At 40.5% G+C, this 24,668-nt stretch overlaps 3 protein-coding genes across 9 annotated transcripts; 2 read left to right on the forward strand and 1 right to left on the reverse strand.

The window, feature by feature from the left end:
- The first annotated feature begins 3,309 nt into the window (after positions 1 to 3,309).
- On the forward strand, positions 3,310 to 9,380 carry slc33a1 (solute carrier family 33 member 1). 7 transcript variants are annotated; one of them, XM_044032216.1, is made up of 10 exons: positions 3,372 to 3,575; positions 3,706 to 3,939; positions 4,454 to 4,905; positions 4,995 to 5,148; positions 5,250 to 5,445; positions 5,850 to 6,052; positions 6,207 to 6,391; positions 6,486 to 6,603; positions 7,303 to 7,518; positions 7,623 to 9,380. In XM_044032216.1, exons 3-10 carry the CDS (start codon positions 4,496 to 4,498, stop codon positions 7,791 to 7,793), a joined length of 1,653 nt encoding a protein of 550 aa, XP_043888151.1. In that variant the 5' UTR covers positions 3,372 to 3,575; positions 3,706 to 3,939; positions 4,454 to 4,495; the 3' UTR covers positions 7,794 to 9,380. The 7 variants fall into 7 exon arrangements, with proteins under 7 accessions (XP_043888155.1, XP_043888151.1, XP_043888154.1 ...); XM_044032219.1 differs by having other exon boundaries at positions 3,865 to 3,939; XM_044032217.1 differs by lacking the exon at positions 3,372 to 3,575 and having other exon boundaries at positions 3,593 to 3,776; positions 3,865 to 3,939.
- A 347-nt stretch (positions 9,381 to 9,727) lies between these two features.
- Positions 9,728 to 17,991, reverse strand: rps6kb1b (ribosomal protein S6 kinase b, polypeptide 1b). The gene is made up of 15 exons (XM_044032223.1): positions 17,807 to 17,991; positions 16,295 to 16,338; positions 16,067 to 16,187; positions 15,850 to 15,918; positions 14,594 to 14,741; positions 14,442 to 14,499; positions 14,127 to 14,227; positions 13,921 to 14,011; positions 13,343 to 13,433; positions 13,149 to 13,256; positions 12,993 to 13,055; positions 12,770 to 12,847; positions 12,498 to 12,605; positions 12,182 to 12,294; positions 9,728 to 10,630 (listed from the first exon to the last, which is right to left on the reverse strand). Exons 1-15 carry the CDS (start codon positions 17,873 to 17,875, stop codon positions 10,375 to 10,377), a joined length of 1,518 nt encoding a protein of 505 aa, XP_043888158.1. The 5' UTR covers positions 17,876 to 17,991; the 3' UTR covers positions 9,728 to 10,374.
- A 176-nt stretch (positions 17,992 to 18,167) lies between these two features.
- Positions 18,168 to 21,780, forward strand: LOC122773492 (tubulin delta chain-like). The gene is made up of 8 exons (XM_044032230.1): positions 18,168 to 18,870; positions 18,960 to 19,107; positions 19,331 to 19,547; positions 19,795 to 20,026; positions 20,384 to 20,548; positions 20,935 to 21,063; positions 21,253 to 21,436; positions 21,560 to 21,780. The coding sequence occupies exons 1-8, from the start codon at positions 18,717 to 18,719 to the stop codon at positions 21,666 to 21,668; spliced, it is 1,338 nt and encodes a 445-aa protein (XP_043888165.1). The 5' UTR covers positions 18,168 to 18,716; the 3' UTR covers positions 21,669 to 21,780.
- The last annotated feature ends 2,888 nt before the right edge of the window (positions 21,781 to 24,668 follow it).

Genomic DNA, 24,668 nt, shown 5'->3' on the forward strand with positions numbered 1-24,668 from the left:
TTGACTGCCTTTAATCTGCCCTCTGAATCATTTCCGGTGGAGAAAATATTTCAGAAAATGTTAAATATTTCTAAAAGTATTAGAATCAGAAAAGTCACATGGATCTCCTGAATTAATTGACCGTTTTGATGTATGAATTGTTGAAATTCATTTGAATTATTATATTTTGTAAATACTTAATTAAGTGTAGAAATGTGCCCCAGTGAATGACACATTACTGACAAATCTGATCGAACTAAATGAACGAATGGCTTATTACTGGAAAATATATGTCTGACAAGTCAGTACTTAAATGGATGAGTTAGGTTTTATGAAGTGGAGCTGTGAGAGGAACGCATATGTAGTCATTGTGTAATCATCCCGGTCAAATTCTAAAGTTGATATGAAGCAATTCCAATACAACTAAGGGTATTAAAGGAAAGTTAGGCTACTATAGGCATATATCATCAAACCCAGTGCTTACACCCTCACACACACAGTCCAGCCGGGGCAGCAAGTAAGTGTGAAGATCCGCTGTACTTTAACACACATGTTACATGATACGCTGTAACCCTTCACATGTCTTTATACATACAATTAAGATACCTTTAGGGTCATTGTGACAACATGTGATTACTGTGGGGGTTCTGTGTCAGTTTGCACCCTCTTTGTGAGGATTAAAATCACGGCATATCCACACTTCTTTTTCTTGGAAACTTTCACCATGAGTTTCTTTGATGTTAATGAGGAATGTCACAGCAAAGACACAAACAGATGTTAAATTCCACTTTGTGCTTGGCAGATGTCTTAGTATATTTGTAGGTTCTGATTTTATCATGTAAAGAACTTTGTGCTGCAATTTCTATTTGTATGGAAAATGCTGAATAAATAAAGTCTGATTGATCTATATAAATCGGTACACATGAATTATTGTAATAGACAGGGTACACCCTGGACAGATCAGTCCATCACAGGGCCACATGGTTGTTTGGTTGTTTGCCACAGACAAACAACCATTCACTCTCACACTCACACCTACGGTCAATTTAGAGTGTCCAATATGCCTGTCAATACAAAATGACACAAAATTCAAATGTCTGATTATGAACTAAAATATATTAAAAACAGGTTTGGGTGTTTTGAAAGTTGTTTAGGGGCATATATTAACATAGACATGAAAGAATAATGATGATCATTTTATATACTAAACAAGGAATCAGGTATTAAAGAATGTCATCATGGGTATCAATAATGAAAAAAAATTCTATGATGACTATTTGAATAAAGCATGCAGGACAGGGGTCCACAAGGACCAGATTGGGAAATACTGATCCAGGTCATAGTTAGTTAGCTGTAGGCGACTGGAGTTAAATTGAAAATGCCTTACCTCTCACCCAAAAGGCTTATTCAGTTCAGAACAGAACCTTGTGTACAGAATATAATCCCAAACTTACATTTTCTGGAACAATTTGGATACAGTACAGTTTTGTAGCAGCAGCACCATCATTTTTGAATGAATTTCGAGGTGTATTACGTGAGACTTAGACTCAGCACTTATGGGTAATCACTACAGTGTCACAGTGCTCCTGCTATCACATGCTGATCCACCCGCATATGCTTGTGTGCTGTCACATGCCATCAGTGAAGATAAACAGCTTCACATGCACTCATGGCAACCACAAGGCAGAGCATGTAGTCATTCATTACCACTAACTAAAATGTGGCATCATGACTCTTACTACAAGATCTATTGATGTTACCAGATACATTTTACAAACATCATTTTCTTCTTAAAGTTAAAGGCTTTGTTTGTATGTTTTGTACAACTTGTCCTCAAATCAAAAATAGTTTGAAGGTTCTGTCTCGATCAGTCACACGAGTACTTATGTCTATCCTACTTTATTCTAGGAATGATCTGAATGCTGTATATGGGAATGTGCCAAACACCCTGCAGTATATAAAATGAGGAAAAAGGATCCTTTTAGGGGGCTTCAATATCAAAATGCTGCCAACATGTTGCATAGTGAGCACTTTGCCCAGCAGACTCTGGTGCAAATTAATTTGGGTGCTATAGTCCACAGCTGTTGCTTTGTGTGGCAAAGAGGAGGAGTTCCTTTTGTAAGATAGAATAGCTGTCAATTTGGCAATGCTTTGAGATCAATGGGCCATAACATGGAAGCTATACTAAAAAAATATTTTTGGAATACTAGATTTATATAAGAAGCAACAAGTGTTTCTCAATGCTGGTCCTCAGGACCCACTGCCCTGCATGATTTATATGATTCCCTGCTCCAACACAACTGATTCAAATGGTCAGCTCGTCAACAAGCTCTACAGAAGCTTGACAACGACCCCTTCATTTGAAACATTTGTGTTGGAGTGGGAAACTTCGAAAATATGCAGGGCAAGTGGGGTCCTGAGGACAAGAATTGAGAAACAGCAGTTTGGAGTCAGTATGCCACATATCATGAAAACAAAATACATTTGTTTATGGTTATTATGCACAGAAAACAAAAATGCACTAAAATTCTTTCTTCTAAAGTTCTTCTCATGGCTTATTGTGGGTAGAGAATAGATAGACGATATTAATACATGAACACATGTGAGCAGCACCACCTTGAGGCCTCTTTGTGCTACTACAGCTCTGACTGTACAACAGTAAAGACTAGCAGTAGCTGATGTCGAATCTTGTGAAAGCTGAAATAAACTCTAGTTTATGGTCTGACAAATAAGTGCAAATTAATACTAGGACTCTTATGTAATTTTACAACCCTCTAAGGTTAAAAAAAACTAGAGTGACACTGGTTTGGAGTAATTAACACAACTATAATTAATGCAATTTATAGTGTTACATGTGTATCAATAATAGTAAAGCACAGGCTACTCTGAGGTGGTGGGAGGGGCCCCCAAATTAAATTCTGCACCATAAAGGCTTGGGCCAGCACTGATCATAAAATTTACCACCAGGGATTTGTAACTATCATTAACATTCATAGAGCATTCATTTATATATTTATATTATTTTCATGTAAAAAAAAATCCTATAAAATAATCATGAGAAGCACCAAAAAACAAAACATAGACCTGAGTACTGTTTGTCAAAGGTAGGAGAATTGGCCTTAGTTTGAGGCCAGTGACATTTTTCACTGAAAACTGATAGGGCAAGATGGGGGCAGATAATCCACTTTGGTGACTCCTAAAGGGAGAAGCCGAAAGAAGAAGCAGAATAGTAATAATGATAATAATACGTAGAATAAGATGCTGCGTAGAAGAAACATTGGCGCGGAACTCCATTCACTTGTTCTGACACGTCAGCCGTAGGTGGCGGACACATTTGTTTGCTGCAACCGCCGCACTTCCTGACTCTTGTGTGTTGATGTTGACCGGTGAGATCTGTCTCGTGTTTTACAGCCGTTAGTCTTTCTGTGTGTTCTTTCTCTCTTTCTTTTCATGCCACCGCTGTCCGACTGAATCATTTATATTACAATAATAAGAATAATGATATTTGATTCAGTGTGATTTCCGCTTGCCTGGTTCTGCTGTTTTACTCTTTACTATTTTCAAAGATGTGCTTGTCATGCTGTCGTCACATGCAGGTACGATGATCTTAATGCTTGTCTGATCACCTCGTTCTCATTTGTCTCAATGAAATGTTTTTTGAAGCATTTTTATATATATACTATATATACATATATAATGTAATTCCTGACTTTTATCGTTATGTAGCTCGTCGTTTGAAGGTGACAGTTGTTGTCTGAAGTTAGCTCCACATTGATGCTGTCAGTGAGCCAAATGCTGTACACACAGTTTATTTTCCTTCTATCATATGGATGCCAGGAAATTTGTTTGGCCTACTTATTTAAATTTCTCCCCCTTCATTCACAGTGACTATTGATTTCAAACCATATGCACAGGTACCATCCACCTGAAGGCACTATTTCTACCTGTTGTATTCAGTAGGTATGTTAATATCTGTTGGTCATCATCCAAAGAATTATGGCAGTAATAGTGAAAACTAAAGTAGAGCTGCAGCTAACGAATACTTAATATTATAATATTTATATAATCGATTAATCTGGCGATTACTTTCACTGTAGCCTATTTTGCCTTCCAAACATTTATATGACAGTTTAATTGTTGATTACCTGTTTCATGTACTTAATATTCAGTATATAAATGTTTTTTATTTAAAATATATGATGTAATTGCACTGCAACTCAGACACAAAATCCAAATTGGAGTGACATGCCAAAAGTGTCTGAAAATATCTTAAAAACAAACAAACACTGCCCTGATTAAATATCAGCATCTGCCATTGCCATGTGCATTGTTTCTTCTGAATCTTTGCCTCCTAAACATGTACTGTTCATCTCAAGAAGATTCATATTTTTATATTGATGGGAGTTTTAGTGACATGCATTTGATTAGCTATCAGTTTTGTTGTTTCACTCATTTTCCTATTTCTTTTTTTCAGGTTTGCTGACTAAACTGCAGGTTTGATGTCTACTACTTCAACATGGAGCCTTTAGACATGATGATTCACAAGAATGGGCGGCAGAGGAAGCTGGCAGGTTTCACAGTCACAAATGTAAACATGAAGGACATAACCAAAGGACAAACAAGTGACTCTGACCCAGATGTAGAGGAGACAGAGGGTCTTATTAGAGAATCAGATTCAGAGAACATGAGACATGCAGTCCATCCTGGGATCCAGGGCGAGTTGGGCAATGTGTCTCTTCTTCTGTTTCTCTATGTGCTGCAAGGAATTCCTTTGGGACTTGCTGGAAGCATCCCACTGATCTTACAGGGCAAACACGTCAGCTACAAAGACCAAGCCTTTTTCAGCTTTGTTTTCTGGCCATTCAGTCTCAAACTTTTCTGGGCACCACTGGTGGATGCACTCTACTTCAGCAGGTTTGGTCGAAGGTGAGAAAGACGTGTTGTTTATGTCACTGTTTTATTTATTTATATATTCTTTCCTCGTCATTTCCTCCACCTCTTACCTCTTTTTGCAGAAAGTCATGGCTGGTGCCCACACAGTATCTGCTGGGCCTGTTCATGCTCTATCTTTCAGCAAAAGTGGATTCACTGCTGCAGAGTGAGGCAGGACCAAATGTGTTGATACTTACTGCAGTCTTCTTCATGCTTGCCTTTCTGGCAGCCACACAGGTAGACCCATTATAAACACTGTGACATAGACATGTATCCAGAAAGAAGAAATTATTTTATTTTCCCCATCCTTCACTTGCTTTATGTTTTCTGTCTTCAAGGATATAGCTGTGGATGGCTGGGCCCTGACTATGTTGTCCAGAGAAAATGTGGGTTATGCATCTACTTGCAACTCTGTGGGCCAGACAGCTGGCTACTTCCTGGGAAATGTGCTCTTTCTGGCTCTGGAGTCCCCTGACTTCTGCAACAAGTACCTCAGAGCAGAGCCCAAGGACACAGGCATTGTTACTTTGTCAGGTATTTAATATTTTTAAATTAAAAAAACAAAACAAAAACGCAAATAGTATTTCTGATTGTTTCTAAGATAGCCGCATAACAATTTGGGTAATCTATCTATAAATGCAAGGAAGGTCTCTCTGTCTGTCTGTTAATCACATAACTGTCTAGCAGGTTGATTGACAGGCTTCAAACTTGACAAGTAACCTACAGTACATCACTAAAGGCACCAGTGTGTGCAGGTTTTGTGGAGGTTCACTGAATCCGTAGGTTTATTTACTTATTATAGTGAGGTGTTAAAGGTATTAACAACTAGAACATAGCCTGTTTATCACTATGTGTCCTACTGCCTTTTACTCAAGCTTAGGTAAGTTTGGGTACTGCACTAGAAAAAAACCAACATTTTCTGGTGTCTTCTGTTACAGACTTCTTGTTTTTTTGGGGAGTGGTGTTCCTAGTTTCCACAACGCTCGTTGCCATTTTTAAAAGGGAAAATGAGCCAGGCAGAGGAAAGAGGAGAGTCCAGGATGAGGAGAAACACGGCGTTTTGGAAACGTATAGGTTGCTGTTGACTATAATCAAGATGCCCACAGTCTTTAACTTTTGTGTCCTGCTTCTCACTGCAAAAGTAAGTGACTGACGGTGATGACATACAACAGAAACCAACCATCTGTAGTGCTCCATGTGACTGCTGGTTGATGAACGATCAGTTGGCCTTACATGCTTGCTTATCTCCTGTGAGTTAAAGAAACCTCATATTTCTTCTCATGTGTGTGTTTCAGATTGGTTTCTCTGCTGCAGATGCTGTTACAGGTCTGAAACTGGTGGAGGCTGGAGTTCCTAAAGCGCAGCTGGCTTTATTGGCAGTGCCCATGGTGCCGCTGCAAATTCTTCTACCAGTGATCATCAGTAAATACACAGCAGGTCCCCGACCTCTTGACGTCTTCTACAAGGCCTTTCCTTGGAGGTTGTAACACAAACTCTCACACACAGCCACACAAAGTTGTACATGCACACGTTAAATGAACGGCTAACAAAGTGTTGCTGTTCTGTGATTTCAGGTTGCTTATAGGCCTAGAGTATGCTCTGCTGGTGTGGTGGACCCCCAGTCTAAAACAAGAAGGAGGTTTCCCCGTTTACTACTACGCCATAGTGCTGCTTAGCTACGCAGCGCATCAGGTTAGATATTTCTCTGTTATTACCTGTACATGAATACTACCCTAGGATAGTAATTGGCACAGGCAGCATCCACACTTCTCTGTTGTTTAAAGATTCTGCTCTGGATACGCCTGCCGTCCATGCTACCCTGGTGTTTTAGAGTACTGAAAATGAGTTTGACTTTAGGTCTGATTTTTTTAGTCTGGGCAGGCAGAAACTGAGGCCTTTGGAAATGATTACGGGTTACCCTGATTGTTTGTTATCAGACACAACTCAACTAATGATCAGTTAAACACGAACAGTTTCCTTCTTCACTGGCCTAATAAAACAAATCCCTGTACTTTCTCTTCACCATTGTTTTTTTTTTTGAGTAATACTTTCTAAAACGAACTCAATGACCACAGGGCATAGGGTCCGCTTCCTTTTTACACTGGCATGCACATGCCCAGTGTACCTCAGTGGTCTTGTGATATGTTTTTGATAAGTGATATGATATTGAGCAGAAATACAGATTGCACAAACTGCATTTTTAAAGTCTCCAAGTCTCCAAGTGACACGTCACATTGTTGTTGATGTAATCAACACCTGGGATTTTCCATTATGAGAAGTCTTACAACCATAGTTCTAGTTCTTATTGAGATCAATAAATCATCACACCAGAGGTCACTGGTTCAAGAAGAAAAGTTCAGCTCTAACAAGTTTCTCTCATTTCCACCACAGGTGGCATTGTACAGTATGTATGTGGCCTGCATGGCCTTCCATGCTAAAGTTAGTGACCCACTCATCGGTGGGACCTACATGACGCTGCTGAACACGGTCACTAACCTTGGTGGAAACTGGCCCTCCACTTTGGCTCTGTGGTTGGTGGATCCACTGACGTCTAAGGTGTGTGAGGGGGCAGATGGGCAGAGCTGTGGTTCTCCAGAAGAAGAAGGGGTAAGTGAGCAGGCCAGAGGATGGAACAAGACTGTGTTCTCATCTAAAAATTGTAATCTGACTTCATTTTTTTTCCTCCCCATGTCCTTATTTCTCCTCTCCAGCTCTGTATTAAGGAAGGCGGGGTTTGTGTGACGACACTGGACGGCTACTACGTGGAGTCGGTGGTTTGTGTTGTGATTGGTTTGGCCTGGTGGTTGTGGTTGGGGAAAAAAATGAAACGGCTGCAGGACCAAAGCCCCGCTGCATGGAGGTGCAGAAATAGCCAATCGTGACCGCCTGTTGTCATACCACACACTCTTGTTGATGCACTGTATCTTTGCACACGCTCAACGGTCAGAAAACATCCTCTCTCTCTCACGATCGCACCTCAAGTACAGTACATACTGTAAATCCGAAAAACTTTACTGCCCTGCTGTTGTCTTCTGTGGTGGTAAAACCCCCCTGATGATACCTGTGACTGCAACAGTTAACAGTGATGAACATCCAGGCCTGTTAGGACATTTTGTAAAAGTTTTAAAATAGTTCTCTTCCCTCTAACCACAATCTGCTACTTGAAATAACTTTACCAAACCAGAGCAGGGTCATTTCATTTTACTGTTTAACATACATGGATCGCCAGATTGTTGGGTTTACTACTTTTACTCCAGCAGTGAAAGTAACTATTTTTAGAGGCCGGTTTCAGTTAAATCAATACCGCAGTAGTTGTTTCATCCTGTATTCGAGGATACTGAAGGGAAAATCATCTGTTTTGAAGGATCCCACAAACACAGTGGAGAAGATGCTGTGTTTGAGCATTGACACACAACTATGATTTATATTAGCGGGCACTTGTTCTGCAGGGACTCAGCTTTGCTGTTAAGACAAAATAATACAGATTCATACTGTGTTTTACGAACCTGCTATTTTTAAGGATTATTTCAATAGTTTTGTTCCTCTGAAATTCTTTGTGCCTTGTTAAGTTTTGTGTTTCAACCTCTGTTGACATCAAAGACGTCCAGCAGCAACATGTCAAAGCCAACCAGCTCTAGTGAAATAATCCAAATATTATTTAAAGATACCGTTGTTTTTATGTACTGTAGTTACCTTAAATATGACTTCTTATGTCAGTTCTTTGTATTTTTGTTAGAAGTTGTCTGTGAGCACACATTCCTACTGAAGAATTTCATTTGCACAATGAATATTATATCATCACTGATTAAATGACCTGAATTGTCTAAACATTTATTCTTTTTTTTGAAGGAACAATCTTAAAAAAATTTTTTACTCAACTTTCCATGAATCAGTTTAGTTAAATACATTTTTTAGTTAGGCCTAGATGGCCAAATTACTTGTAGGGATTTGGGTTTTATTACTTTCTGTGGCCACATTTTCTTTCTCGTTCCAAAAAACTATTCAAATCCCAGACCATGAGACCAACTGCCATTTGTTGTTTTTCATGTTGTACATACAAGAGATCCGATTGTTACAGTATTTTCTCTAAAGCCAGCATTGAGGACCATAACTTTTGACTCATTTTGCAATCTTCCCTGTAAACAGTAGGTTAAAGGTCAAACATTTTGTGATTACACAATTGTAAAATTGATATTCATTCACAATGAATATGATATTCTGTCTGCTTCATTTTCAATCGTTTTTGAATGTGAGTGTTGTTGTTGTTTTGCAAACACATACATTTCAGATTGGGGTTCATATCTGTGTTAAATTGACTTTTTTCTTTTTAATTTCAGCTGCAGAATATTGTTCACCATACTTTGTAAAAAAAAGTAATTCACCATTAAATCCCCAATCACACACAATAAATGAACAGGGTGACTGTATAATGGGAAGCAAATCTTATGCAAATAAACAAGAAATGCTAATTTGTGAGGCCTCTGATTCTGAATACATATTATATACACACACTGCACAGATGTTTTGAATTTCATTATGACCTTCCGTGCTTCTCATGCCATGTAAAATTTCCATTCTTAAAAATGAAATGCTGATGCAGAAGCTGCCGAGCTAACTCACCACTGCAGACAGCATCCACATCCACTGGCTCCCACTATGAATTCACTCCAGGAAACACATGGAGTGAGGTTTAGTGTGTGTCCCACAAAGCAGTAGTTTGATACTTTGGGGGATATTTGTTGAGATAATTAATGTATGGATCCCACAACTTATGAGCCACTCCACAGCAGCATTCAAAGAATGTAAAAAATCAACATGGTTTTTCTTCTTCTTTAATTTAGGCTCTCTGATTCATCATCAATGTAAAGCACAGTTAATGCATCCATTCAGTTAAAACATCATAAGATGTAAAGCTAGGTTCATCAACACCAGACCCTCGGCTCGTCCGCTGCTCTCTCTGACGATCTTTTTTAATCATAAACCTCGTTCATATAATTTAAACCAGAGCCAGGAAGAATTTTTGTCTACGAAGAAATACTGTCAAAAGTTACCTCACTGGCATTCATTCAAACAGCACAAAGCACTTTGGATGTCATCTTGTACAACAGACTGTTTTAAATCGCTTGCATACTGTGTGACACATTATCGCCTTTGACTTCCTGATCACACGAAGGCTGAAGCTCCTCAAAGATTTCCAGTCCTCGAAGTCCACTTCAGGAGGAAGAGGAGGGGTAGTCAGGGGGAGAAGTGGTGAGATGGCGATGTTGTCGGTAGCTCTTTTTTACTGCGGCACACACCGAGTCCCAGACCCACGCACAAACTCCAGCTTGTGACAATAATGTAGTGTGCAATTTTTTGATTTGCATTGTCTCCAGAGCATTCATCTCTTTTTGCTTCTTTTCTTAAAAAATATCAATAAAGAAAAAAGTCAAGAAATAAACTCTCCTACACAGGCGTGGCGGGTCATAGGTTCATACGTAGATGTTCAGGCCGCTTAGCCATGACGGGATAGGCCTGCTGCTTCATCTGACCCAGGTTGACCCCGGCAGGCTGACGGATGGGAAGTGGGGCCGAGGCCTCGGAGCTGTTGGTGACGTCCATCTGCTCAGGTGCGGACAGTTCCATGGCCTGGTCCTGAGAAGACTGGAGGACACCAGGTCCACCGGCAGTGAGAAGGGGGCTTCGTGGCCAACATTCCCCCCCTGGGAATTTGACTGGACTGAAGGGAAAAAGGTGGGAAACCAGAGGCTGTTACAAGTTTGCTCACAACAAACAAGAACACAGTAAACTGGTTTTCATGCTTGTTTTTGCTTTCATTTTTACACAAGTGAGTAGTGCTGTGTGATATGGACTAAATGGCAATATACCATATATATCAGTTATTTATATCCCCTGTCCAGAGTGTGTGTGTGTGTGTGTGTGTGTGTGTCTGCGTGAGTGACAGAGAGAGAGGACAAAAAAGAATCAGGAGGAGCCATGATCAAAGCTCTGTTAAAACATTAAAATGAAATTTGTGTTTATCAGAGTTCATACTGTAATATGTTAATGTTCTGTATTTATATAGTGCTTCTCTAGTCTGGATGACCACTCAAAGTTTTGCCATACACACCCATTCACTCACACTTTCATACAGGGCATCGATGTATAGCGCATTTTTCTATCACTCATCTTTCCATCAGGAACGTGGGGTTAAGTGGACTACCGGAGCCGGGAATCTAACCCACAGCCTACAAGTTGAAAGACGACTCTCTCGACCACTGAGTTACCGTCGCCCTGCCGTGGCAAGCGAGACAAACTGATTTAAGAATGGGCACTATTTAGTGTAAAGATAGTGGATGCCACTTCCTCTTGGTGCTGTGAGAGCACAGGTGCTCCCTCACACATGCTGCAGATGCTGATGTGAGAGCTCACATTATTTATTGCACATTAATCCTTCAGGGTTCGCTTCTTCTTCACTCTACATGGCCCGACAGAAAAGACTCTGCTCTCCTCTCATCTTGACAGATGTGAATGCGAGCACTGCTATATAACAAAGGTATAAATGGTATTGTGTAACCCTATACCACGTTTAAAAATACAGTAATAAAAATTAAAAACCTAAATATGCACTACTATTGAGCGAAGACGATGCTCAGAACTGAACGTGTTCTTTTACACATGAACTAATAATAAAACAGTGACGAACCTAAACCTTAAACTCATGATTATAGAAATGACAACATGTGCAGCGATAAAGAGGCAATGGACCAGCAAAACAACATAACCCGCTGGTTTTAATGGGGGAAAGAACAACAAAACAAAAAAACGGAAGCACCTTTTAAACAATTCAACTCAAAATGTAACATGGGAAACCAAAGCATGTCCAATAGAGAACTGTTTAATTGGTCAAAACAACAGGTTTTCCTTTTTTAATGGAGAGTAGTGAACCATTTTAAAAATGTTATTACAGCAAGAAGGGCCACGGTTGGTTAGCACTCTTGGTTCACGACGGTGTGCAAGGGTTTTCTCCGGCTTCCTCCCACAGTCCAAACACATGCAATATGGGGATATAAGTAAATTGGACACTCTAAATTGACCAGAGGTGTGATTGTGAGAATGATTATTTGTCTCTATGTGGCCTTGTGATGGACTGGTGAACTGTCCAGGATTTACCCCACCTATCACCCTATGTCAGCTCAGATTGGCACAGCACCCCTCGCTACCCTTATATGGAGGATAAAGTGGTAGAAGATGGATGGAGGGATTACAGCAAGAAGGTTGGCTGACTTACCTCAGAGGTGTTCTTGGACTGCCCAAGATCCGTCGAGGTGAGCGAATTCTTGGCTCAAATGAGAACCTTTCCTTGATGTTCTCAAGGACTGATGGAGCTACATATGTGAAACCCTAGAAGTGAAGACACCAGAGGTAAACGGACATTTTTGGGCCAGACTGCAGAGCTAATGCAGGAACCTCAGCATTTTACAGAGGGAAATTCTCTATAAGCTCCATTTGGCATGTACATATGATTGATTTTATTTTATGAAAACCTCATCTTGTCATGTGTTCATAGACAAACAGATGGATTGTTGACTCATCAGGACAGTTACCAGGAAGGCTTGATTGGCACTCTCACTGAGGGTTGAGTCATCAGGGCTGTCGACTGGTGTTTGACTGGTGAACTTCGAGTCAAACTGACTCACGTCTTCGGCCGATTGCTGTAAAACGAGAGAGATGAGGAGAGCGCAGGTAAGGTGGTGATGCAGCAACATGAGAAGCTGAAACTGGAGAGCTGTGGTTCAATTACACAAACTTGCACTGTTGGTTTAATCTATGGAGGTAACCTCCATATTTTAGAAATCTTTGTGTCTTTAATACTCACCAGGAAAGGTTTGAAGGGAGGCTCAACTTTCCGAGCCAGCAGATCCTCCCAGTTGATGTGTCGAAAGAACGCATGAGCCTAGAAACAAACAAAATAAAAAAAATAAAATATAGTGTTTCAGTCTGGAATAACAATTCAAACTCATTTGCTACACTGTTTAACTTTACAGCTCGATATGTTTTTGTGACTTGAACATCAGTAGAGAAGCCCCGCACTCTCTCACCTGCACCTCTGTGGCATCTCCTGCTCCTGCTCCCAGGCGTGATGAGGCATTTCTCTTTAACAACTGTGAAACCAGCAGTCACATGTTAAACACAACAGCCCCACATTCACTTTGTTCAACTGGAGGAAAATGAGCTGCTGAACTGAGAGCACGCACCCGTTTCAGGAGATCTCGAGCTTCCTGTGTGAGGTAGGGTGGAAGGCTGAGCTTACACTTCAGAATCTTGTCAATGGTCTTTTTTCGGTTTTCGCCAGTGAACGGTGGCTGCAGTGAGAAACGTGAAAACATGTTAATTCATTGTCTGTAACAGCATAGCAATGAGAGTGAAGTAGAAAAACACTTTAACTGACCGCTCCTGTGAGCATGTCGTACATCAGAGCGCCCAGACTCCACCAGTCCACTGCTCTGTTGTGTCCACTTCTCATCAAGATCTCTGGCGCCCTATGACAGCGTGAGTGCACATTTCTCAATAATGCATTTGAATTAAAGAGTAAAGAAACCAATGAATGTGAAAGACAGAGAGATGCAAGAGTGGGAATGAATAAAGCTGCTTTCTGACATGAATTGCTCTGGAGGTTCTCTGGAAATTGCCAGCATGGACTGTAAAGTCACTTCACTCGCCCATTTAATCCGTCTGTGTTGAATGGGCGAGTGTCCTGGTTCATGTTTGCTCAAGACAGGTGTGCCAGGATCCTCCTAAGATTCTACTGCAGACTAAGAATTAGGGTTGAACAATGAATCGACCTGACCTTTACACATCATATTCTATTCATATTCAGATTTTCTCAGTGCAATCATTAATATAATTAACAAATATTGAATCTCAATATCCCGATGCATTCAACATATGTGAAAATTGGGACTCTTGGCATCCAAATCTCTAGACATCACATGGAGTTCAAGAAGAGAAAGTATTGGTTTGACTTACATGTATTCGATGGTACCACAGAAAGTGTGAGTGACTGTGCCGTCGTGGATGGACTCTTTACACAGACCAAAGTCTGTCAGCTTTACATGACCTGGGAAAAAACAATATCACACATAAACATTTAAATGTGACTGGTTAAATATAATTTGGAAATATAACAATGACAGTTAAGAGAAATCATGACAGAAATTAAATTAAACAATTACCTTGACTGTTGAGCATGATGTTCTCAGGCTTTAGGTCTCTGTAGATTATGCCCTTCTGGTGCAGGTGACCAAGAGCCATGGAGATCTCTGCCAGGTAGAAACTAGAGACAAATGAAGCAAAGATATAATGCCATTATTAAACAATTGATATGAAGTGAGTTTTTTTTTTTCCCACCACTTTACTGGTAAGAAATAATGCTGTGCTACTGTCATTAATGATTAACAGTGTATAACTGTGTCTTAAGTGTGCTTGTGTTTGATTTAATAATGAGCTAATTACAAATGAGCGACAAAGCTTAACCAAATAAAACTCACCAGGCTGTGTCTTCCATGAAGATGCCCTCCCTCTCCAGCTGCATGAAAAGTTCTCCTCCTGTACAGGAAAACACAAGTCACACACTCTCAACATCATTAAAGTTGACTGAACGCCTGTGTGCTGGTACCGCGTGTATATTGCTTATACTGACCACTAAGGTACTCGAGGATGAGGTACAGCTTTCCTCCTGTCTGGAAGGCGTAGATGAGATCAACGATGAAGGGATGCTTCACCTCCTCCAGGATGTTCCTCTCAGCCTTGGTGTGCGCTGTGTCCTTGGCATTGCGTACAATCATAGCCTGGTGTCCCCAACCCAAATAATCAATCAATAGCAGCATGTTATGAAGTGTGATAAATACTCAAGGTATTCAATGTTCCCATCTACAGGTTGTGTATCACTATGTTTCACGCTGCTTGCCTCATTCTACAGTTGGTAAATTTGGCCAACAGGGACTAAAACAACTAAAAGAAAACATCTGAACTCGCTCAGCCATGTTCTAACTATGAGTGCCTTTCAATTGTAATTAGAGACCAAAGCGTTAAAATAAAATATAGCTTGAAATATACACGGTCTTGATGTTGACATCTTGTTCAGGCTGATTTACATTTATAAAACTGATATTGCAATGACGGTAAATTTACGTTAAATGGTGCAGCCCTGAAGTCCGCCTGTATCAGCAAATATCAAAACGGTTGTCACTCAATATCAAATTTCACTATCTTAGGGAATTTATCTCATCAGTGTCAGTGAGCCACTAAGCATGCAGCATGCGGTTTGACCGAGATCAAACAGTGCTCATGATTGGCTGTCTCAGGGTGCACAGGAAGTGACTAACAGATCTGGGCTAAACCCATGTGTGTGTGTGTGAGTGTGTTAGTATTTAATGAATGAACGTGTGTCAAGAATATCTAAAGCACACAGAGTGAATAGAGTGAAGAGAGCAGAAAAATGCTCCATGATTGACTGCAAAACGACATCTGTGCCAGACAAACATAAGAACTGTACTGTGATTTGTAACTTACGATTGTTAACATTACGTTACAACTGATTTAATAAAATGATATCATTGAAGCATCAGCATTGAAGTCCAGGTGTAGATATTAATATCATATTGAAAGTTTTCAATCAAAACCCAGCTGTAGTCATTTCAGAAAAATAAAGCGGAAGCAGTGTGAATATCAAGCAGTATCTAAGAGACTGAGGCAGAGAACTGCAAGTGCCAAGGCTGCAGCAGAGAAGCACAAATGGCATTTTACCAACTAGCAGTGAAATCTTACCCCACCACTGGCTTCAAGGACAGCCAATATTTTCAGACAGGAGCAGAATACTTATTTATAATAACAAGCATGCAGATTGTTAACATAACACATACTGAGAGCAGCTGGCAGAGGAAAAAATTAAGTTACCTTTTTTAAAACTTTCATGGCAAATATTTTGCCTGAAGCAGCACCGACAACTTTTCGAACTTGGAAAACCTGCATAGAAAGTAGAAAGAAACAATTAGCATGCTTATAACAATCAAGTGAAGAGCTGAGAAAGAATGTGATTCAAAAGTTAACCATAAAACACATAATCCAAACTATGCGTAGTGTTCCATGTCCTTTATCAAGGTTTCACAAGTACCTTTCCATAGCCACCTTTCCCCAGGACCCGCAGCAGCTCAAAGCACTCAGGTCTAATGTTCTCCGTCCCCTGATTGACATTGTCCTCCGATATCTCAATCTTCTCACAGTCGTCCATGTTGCTGCACAGACATATTCAACATACAACACTCACACCTGTTTTTCTGCCTAGAGCATCATAAAATCATACAAGGAAACACAAATTGAACAAACTGTATTGAATACTTACAATTCAAATCCACTGCACTGATCCATGATATCATTGATTTGAACCTAGCAAAAACAAAACACAACATACATGTCAATTAAGTCAGTATGTGTTGCTATTTAAATGTTTTAAAGTCATGGCATTTTGTGTTTTTATATCATATTCTTCCTTCTGTTCAACATGTTATGCCTTCTTATCTAAAACATCTTGTAGCACTTACTTTAAACATACTTTGTGCAAAGATATCGGCACTAAACGCAACAAATAATCATCTATATTGATTCCTTCCTTTCTTTACATCCATGTATACATATCATATACACTCACAGAGAGAGTGTGATTTATAAACAGAAGCTTAAAAAACTAACTTAAAATTTAAAACAAAATAAATAGCAACAACATAATTCAATATATCCAGAGTACGACAAGAATTTCAAATCATAAAAGCACATAACCAATAATCATAGGTCAATCAGGCTTCAACAATACACCCTAAACCATATTTCTCTGGAGTCAAGAGTTCTAACAGTGACAAATATGTTACTTGGTTGAAAAACATCTTGAAATTACAAAGTGATTCGTTCTTCCGAAAGGAGAATACATTCCTGAGCAAAACATTATGATCATGAGTCAAAAAAGACTTCCCTCTGTACATGTCATTACTATGATTGGTTATTAGTTAATAGAGATATATATATGCAATCATGAAAATAACCTTGGTAGCACATTGTTATGTCCCCGCCCACAAACACACAAATATGGTATGGCTTTGCATCATAGTCTGTGAAGAAATCATCACAGACAGTTGCTTTGATGCAACAGTTGCTCAATCACTGTAACATGAACATAAACATGGTGCAGGAAAACAACAAAAGGTCAAAAGTTGTTTGTCTTAGTGGAATAACGATGGCAGACACAGGGGTCCAAAAGTCTAAGAAAACTTCTTATGGTCTAGTATGAAGGTTAGCGTGTTTTCAGTGTAAATACACTGTACCTGCAGGTGATCAGGTGAGTTTAACGCATGCAACAAACATTTGTTTTCAGTAAATAGCTGTTATTTTCAGGTAAATGTAGTTTGCAGCTCTGAAATGTTATTTAAATGTTGTTTACTTATGTTTTATTCATACTGTGAAAACAAACAGGTAGCAGCTTAATGACTACACTGCCTTACTGTGTCTCTGTCCTGCCAAAATAAACTGTTGCTCACTGAGCCACATTTATCACTGCAGCAGCAGCAGCAGCTTTAGCCAAGTAAGGCTTTGCTTGCACAACAGCGATGTTGTAACAATATGACAGCGTCAACAACGCGAGCGTTTCATCGCTGACCAACATCATTAGGAGAAAGGTAAGCGCACAAGAAGTGACAGCTCTGTCTTGAAAGGTGTCATGCTGTCCATCAGTGCATGCTAACAGTGATAGCAGAGGCCTAGGAGCCCCGGCTGCAGAGCAGGCCTGCGGTGCCTGGCAGGCTAACTGCTAACAGCTAAGAGCCACAGCTGACAACTGCCGCAGTTACGTGCATCATTAAAGTACCTCCTCGCACTCATCGTCGGAGACATTGTCCTCCGGCTGATCCAAATCAATGTCAAACACTCCAGCCATGGCAGCGCTTCGCTCGGATGTCTCTGTCACACACCGCAGGAATGGCAGGCGTCCCCCCGCACCTCATGGACAAACACACACCGCCGCCATGACCGGGTACTACACTGAGCATGCGCAGTCTGCGCCGCTCAACACAAGGGGCGGTGACCTGCGAGGCTTTTATTTTGAAAATAACAATAACTGCTCTTCATACATAGACGATTTGTAGAATAAGCATGGTACTTTTGTTTAGCTTTTCTCACGTAAAAAGAGGGAAAATAATCAAGCATTAACACAAGTGTATAAATAATAATAGGAAATGTGAATTGTTTGTAACATATGTATTTTTTCTTTCCTTATTTTTTGAATTGGCATGGAACAACCATGAAAAATACACTCATTTTTAAAGAAACCGCACACACCCTGAATCAACAAATAATTTCTACTACTTAGTACAGTTTAACTTATGGGTCTCTGCTGAGAATAAACAAATAAATAAATAAACTCACATAATGCCCATATACGATGTATTATACTTGAATATGTTCCGAGTTGTGCTCAACCACACATAAAAGGCATAAACATAATATACGTTTCTCACATCTTTTCACTTGTAACTATTCACTAAATTTGCATTTTATTTTGAAAGTGTTAACAGCTTTAACCGGATGTTCCTGTCTCTCCTGCTGTGGCGGCAGCATGACTTTCTGAGCGCAACACACAGGTGCGGACATGAAACGTGCCTCACACCGCGTGAGTTTAGCTGTGAACTTCAGACCGTGTGCTCTGGTCCTCTGCTCGGAAACCCGCACGTGACTCAGAGAGGTTCATTCCTGCGCGTTCATTGTTTGTCGGCTGTAAAATGTCCGTGGTGACGCTTCAGCTGGGTCAGTGTGGGAACCAGGTTGGTCAGGAGCTCTATGACGTCATCTGCAGTGACGCGCAGGACGCACAGAGGAGAACGACACACACCACAGTCAGCTGTGAGCGCTTCTTCCACCAAAACAAACATGGAGGTAAACCACACTCAGTAAGCGAGTCTATTTTTATATTTAATAATGTGGTGACATCACATTGACTTAAGTTTTTCTTTTTTTGTGACCAGATCTTGTGGCGAGAGCAGTGCTCATAGACATGGAGCCTAAAGTGATAAAGCAGAGTATGAAGAAGGCTGCAGATTCAGGCAGGTGGAGATATGGAGATGATTCTCACTTCAGCCAGAAACAGGGTTCTGGAAACAACTGGGCTAATGGGTGAGGAAACTTTACCCAAAAATGTTCCTTGTTGAACATGTAAAATGATAAAAAATCCAAATCAAATTGCAGCTGTTATAATTTGATATATTACATGTTGAAGTTTTTTAAGATTAAAGTGAAACCTGTAGGCTCATTCTTGACTGACAAGTGGTCAAAGTTCTGAATTTCTCTTGCAGTAGGGAGTGAAAACGCTGCTATTGTTTATTCCTGTCTCGCTCAGGTTTTGTGTCCATGGTCCTCGTCACATAGAGGTGGTGGAGGAGCTGGTGAGGCGAGAGGTGGAGCGCTGTGACAGACTGGCTGGTTTCATGACCATGATGAGTGTGGCAGGAGGAACTGGCTCTGGGGTCGGTACCTACGTCACACAGAGTCTCCGAGACGCCTACTCAAAGTCTTTCATCCTCAACCACCTCACCTGGCCTTATGGGACTGGAGAGGTATGGAGGCAACTTAGATTGGGACAGTATGCTGGTGGATCATAGTTTTTGGGTGCTTGTTGTGTATTGCAATTCTGCAATTATTGTTATCAGATACAGTAGAAATTACCCACAAGTCAAATTTACAAAATCAATGCCCATGACATGTCAGTCAAGTCAGTCTGACATTGAACGGGACAGTGGTACATAACAGCAGAATGTTTTTTTTTAAATAAAATGAAATCCCCTCCCTCTTGACTTGTTTCAGGTGATTGTTCAGAACTACAACTCAGTGCTGACGCTGGCTCATCTCTATCAGCTGTCAGACGCCATCCTGGTGCACGAGAACGACACGGTGCACAGGATCTGCAGTCAGCTGCTCAACATCAAACACATCTCCTTCAGTGACGTCAACAGGGTCATCGCTCACCAGCTTGGCAGTGTGCTGCAGCCTGCACTCACTGCCGACTCCCATGGTGTCTACAGTAGAAATCCACTGGGTGAGGGAAATGCACACAGGCAAGCACGCACACGATGGTGGAGGTTGTTTAGAGCTTGTACCACAAAGGCAATATTCACTGAGCAGCTGAGCAGTCTTGACTCCTGGTCAGTAGAACCCTTTCTGCATGTACAGTATATCCCATACTCTCACAACCTGTTTCCTGTCTCTAGACAGAATGGAATCAAATCCCTCTGTCACTGACTCATCAACAGCATCATGGAGGGAAAGAGAAAATGTCCAACGCCTCTGAATTTATCCGTTAAAGCTCTCGGTCAAGGCGTCACCTGTGTCAATGCTGACCTCAGCACCTACAGTCCTCATGTACTAATTGTGTTGTGATGTGTGTGTCTCTCAGGTGAGTTGGTGAGCAGCCTTGCATGTCACCCAGAGTACAAGCTGCTCAGTGTGTGCACGATCCCTCAGATGCCGAGTTCCTCCATCGCCTACAGCACGTTCAGCTGGCCGGGGCTGCTCAAGCACCTGCGACAAATGCTCATCTCCAACAGCAAGATGGAGGATGGCAAGTTTCTTTCCGTTGCCAACATTTGTCACTTAATGTCTGTGTAGATTCTGATTTATCCAGGTCATGGTTCTCTAGTAGCAGCGGGGCTACTTGTTCCACTATTTGAAGATATTATGTGTAGTTTTTTTGTTAATTTTTTGTCTTGTCTTCTCCTTCAGTAATTATTTTTCTCATTGAACCAAGTCTAGTGGACTATTAGGTGTGAAATGACTTTAGACGAGAGGTGAAACATCTTCAAGAAGCCTACAAGTCCATTTGCTACTGACTCAATGACTTTTGAAGAACTTGGCACTTAAGTTTGTCTGGAGATATTAGAAGATTATTAACTATATAGTTTGGAGTTGGATCGTATTTTATGTATCTTCTTGTTTTCCCTGTTTCAGGTATAGACTGGCAGATGCGTCCACCTTCAGCCTCTGAGCGAACCAGGAGTCTGACAGGAGCCAGCTTCAACACCTCCCTGGCCAACCTGCTCATTCTGAGGGGCAAAGATGTGTACAGTGCAGAGGCTGGTCAGTGAGATGCTTCAAAAATCAATAGATTTTAACAGTTGAAATTGAAATACTGCACAGTAGAGCCTGGTCTGATAAATATACTGTTTGTTTTAATATCATGTGATGTGGAAACAATGATGTGAGATATTAAATCTAAATCTTATACTTTATTAATCCCCTTTATTATTATTGTATGTGAATGCACAGGTGGCTTTGAGGATCCAGCTCTGTACACATCCTGGCTGTCACCAGAAACTGCTTTCACGAGGTGGAATTCACCTGTGCCTTTCAATAAATATGAAAAATCAGCCACACTGGTCAGTAACAGTCAGGCTCTGCTCAAACCCCTGGACAACATGGTGAGAAAAGCCTGGAACATGTTTGCCTCCAGGTGAGTCAGTCGTGTTTTTTTAAAGCTATGCTCTCAATATTTACCGAAGGGAATGTTTATATAAGATCTTGTGGTGACCTGTTTTTCTGTTTCTGAATTAAGTGTTTATTCACACTGTTGCAGAGCTTATATTCATCAGTACATCAGGTTTGGAATCTCAGAGGAGGATTTTCTGGACAGTTTTACGTCTGTGGAGCAAGTCATATCCAGCTACACTCAACTGTGCAACTAAGCAAGAGAAAGCCTGACCAGCACTACCTCTCATGACTTTGTATATTTAGTTTATTTAAATGAATATGTAAATAAAATAGTTTGCTTCAAATAAATTATTTCTTCACTGAAAACTGATTCCTTCACTTTGACATCTGCTGAGGCACCAGTGACTGAGGCCAACGCCATGTTTAGAGCCTCATCAATGAAAAGTTTGTTAAATTACATCATTATATAATTTGAGGTTTGGAAATGACTGTTTCCTAAGCCAAGAATGAGTCCTTAGTGAACGACTTACACACGTGAATTTACACCAGGATTGATGCGGTTGCAAAAATCCATGAGTTTTGGGGTATGATGAGGTTTTCAAAAAGGCGATTTACTTTGAGGAATAATAATAATTTCTTCAGTAATAATTCAAAAATTAAACTTCAACTTAACAAAAAAACAAAAACAAAAAACCAAAAGCACTCAATTCTCCAATCATTTTTGCATGCAGGAAATTATCTTGCAACTATTTAAGACTGCAATTTTATGTTAGCCTATAAATGGTAACTAGTATATACAGCCCTACATAAGTAATGAGTACAATCTATTAAGAAAAAGCTGTTAAACTTGTTATTTTAAGTCTCAGAAAATTAAGCTTCTATCAAAGGTGACTCCATCTGCTAATGATTGTCACTTGATCTAAAACTCCAGTTACTAAATGGACCTTGTGGTTAAATCAATTTAAAAATGTAACAGTGATCCCCCAGATCTGCACAAAGAAAAGTAACAGTGACATCAGTGAACATTCTTTCCATAACTTTATTGTTCATTTTACAATTGACATCAGCAGAGCAGCACACATCAAATGCCGTGGACCCACAACTTCAGCCAGCCTACAGACCGCTGTTGCCATGACAATATAACAGCCAACACCAGTCTGATAAGCTAGCTGACGAGTAGGAAGTGTGCACACGCCTGGATATATGGTTGGTAATTGTGTTATCCACATGCTGGAGCTGTTTTGAAATGTTTCAGAGGGGAATCATCTCCAACACAAGAAGAATTCATGCGTCAAATAGAAAAGTCCAAATCAGCACAAACCGGTGAACGTTAACCAATTCATAAAATGTAGAAATAACTGTAATCCAAAGATAGTGAAATGAAAACGTTATGAGAAGCCGTTCACTTACCTTAAACATGGCTACGTCAAAGAGAGAATGATGCATGAGCTCGGTCATGATGGTTAGAAGTTATTTAACATCACAGTGATGACAAAACCATGAATCTGTAAGCATTACTGTCCTACAAAAGCATCCAAAGAATGAAAGACTAAAGATTTTTATCAAACAGCAGTGCTTCTTTTGTATTTTCTTTTTTCTCTTTTACCCAAGGAAATATATCCTTAGGTAGCTGTAACATTTGTGGTCAAGACTGCATCTTCTGTGTCTAGTCAAAAAGTCTCAAGTGCATTTAATTCCAATGTAATAGCAATGTTGTGTATGTGTGATATTCTAATGTTGAATGTTTGTCTGTCTGCAACTGAGATTTAATCTAATTCTGCAACAGTTTGGCAAGAGGGATCAATATAACACTGGCGAATAAAGCTTGAAAGAATGAAGCAATGTTTTCCCCCAAGAAAGTTCATGCTAGGAAGGCAAAGAGGGAAGTTTTATGCAATGCCTTTTGCTTTATGTGCAATCGGACTAACAGAAAATGGGTTCTTTTGATGAGTGTAAGCTGCAAATGTCTGAGGAAACAACTGATGTGAATAAGGGAAATCTAGACGGGGATTTTCAGTTATTCAGTGACTGTGTGAGAGTGTGGAAAGAAATTGGTTCCCAGCGGCAAAGACAGACAAGTGCATGACAAACACTCTGATGCTGCAGTATCTGAGAAAATCAGAGAGGATATAGGGAAATGTGCTAATTGACATTTGCCTTAAAGCGGAACTTTGCAAGTCTGGTTGCTTTTCCGTCCTTTTCTCTATGGAGCTCCCGCTACAGAGTACATATTTTTTCCGACACTGCCGTAAACATCCATCCATACATGCGCTGTCCACCGCTTTATATTCAATGTTGTAAAAACTCACTGCTAACGCTACCACACCTCTCTTCCCCTCTCCTTGCCATGTGCATTTGTTTTCAACTGAGCCGGTGAACACAAGCCGCAGAGCCATGTCCATGCCAGTCAGCACCTGTTTGCATGCTTTTATGTTCTTCAATTCTCGCCATCCGAAAAAGCCGGCCCGATGTTTACTCGTGTGTGGCCCCTCGGTCGGTCAGACACTGGTTTCCTCAACGGTTTTCTCTGCTTCTTTCTTGCCGGCTCTGCCATGATGAACATCTAAAATAACGCCATTGCTGCCTTGATCTTATAACTGGTACCTGGCTGTGTGTGTAGTGCTGTAAAGTAATTTGTGCTTCTGATTTTAAGGATGCCAGGTCAATGGCCCTGATCTTGCAAGGCTGGTTTTCCGCTATCAGACAGTAGGAGGAGTTGAGACAGCCCCCAATCTCCCCACAACAAGCCATTTAACCATTACAATGACTCCAAAGCTGTTTAATTAGGGCAAAAATCCTGCATAGTTCCACTTTCACTGCAAACTGGAGTGAGAGAAGTGTTAGAAAAATTCAAAAAACATCAACAACTGAGCCAAATCTGTGATGTACACAGCCTGGTCTCACATGAAAAATGTTGCATATTTTGGCAAACCATGGGAGATTTAGCATTTTCACAATCGCTTCAGAAAAACAAGAAAAACGTATTTCAACTTTTCGAAAGTGAATGAGCTATGCAAGTATATGAGGCTAAATTCTCACCCGCAGGAGAAAGGATTGGTGGCAGCTCAACTATACAACTTAAGGTTTGCAATCTATGAAAGTAAAAAACTTTGGCAAAACATGACACTGCTCCATGATTTAGTTGAAGCCTTCACCACATACTGTACATGTGAGGGCCCAGTACATCATTGGGGGCAGCTGTGGCCCTCTGCTGTGCCAACCAGCATCTTGCTGTTTAGCTTGTGGTTTAGTGG

The sequence above is a fragment of the Solea senegalensis genome, linkage group LG8, assembly GCF_019176455.1.
Source record: "Solea senegalensis isolate Sse05_10M linkage group LG8, IFAPA_SoseM_1, whole genome shotgun sequence".
NCBI lineage: Eukaryota > Metazoa > Chordata > Actinopteri > Pleuronectiformes > Soleidae > Solea > Solea senegalensis.

What these genes read in the sequence shown, in the direction of transcription:
- slc33a1 (XM_044032220.1), top strand. Translation starts at nt 4,496, where the DNA reads ATGGAGCCTTTAGACATGATGATTCACAAGAATGGGCGGCAGAGGAAG. An exon ending in CCTTTCTGGCAGCCACACAG is followed by an intron (nt 5,149 to 5,249) that starts GTAGACCCATTA and finishes TCTGTCTTCAAG; the next exon opens with GATATAGCTGTGGATGGCTG. An exon ending in TTAGCTACGCAGCGCATCAG is followed by an intron (nt 6,604 to 7,302) that starts GTTAGATATTTC and finishes TTTCCACCACAG; the next exon opens with GTGGCATTGTACAGTATGTA.
- rps6kb1b (XM_044032223.1), bottom strand. Translation starts at nt 17,875, where the DNA reads ATGGCTGGAGTGTTTGACATTGATTTGGATCAGCCGGAGGACAATGTC. An exon ending in GGAAAGGTGGCTATGGAAAG is followed by an intron (nt 15,919 to 16,066) that starts GTACTTGTGAAA and finishes CTTTCTATGCAG; the next exon opens with GTTTTCCAAGTTCGAAAAGT. An exon ending in ACGACATGCTCACAGGAGCG is followed by an intron (nt 13,257 to 13,342) that starts GTCAGTTAAAGT and finishes TTCTCACTGCAG; the next exon opens with CCACCGTTCACTGGCGAAAA.
- LOC122773492 (XM_044032230.1), top strand. Translation starts at nt 18,717, where the DNA reads ATGTCCGTGGTGACGCTTCAGCTGGGTCAGTGTGGGAACCAGGTTGGT. An exon ending in GGAAACAACTGGGCTAATGG is followed by an intron (nt 19,108 to 19,330) that starts GTGAGGAAACTT and finishes TGTCTCGCTCAG; the next exon opens with GTTTTGTGTCCATGGTCCTC. An exon ending in CTACAGTAGAAATCCACTGG is followed by an intron (nt 20,027 to 20,383) that starts GTGAGGGAAATG and finishes TGTGTCTCTCAG; the next exon opens with GTGAGTTGGTGAGCAGCCTT.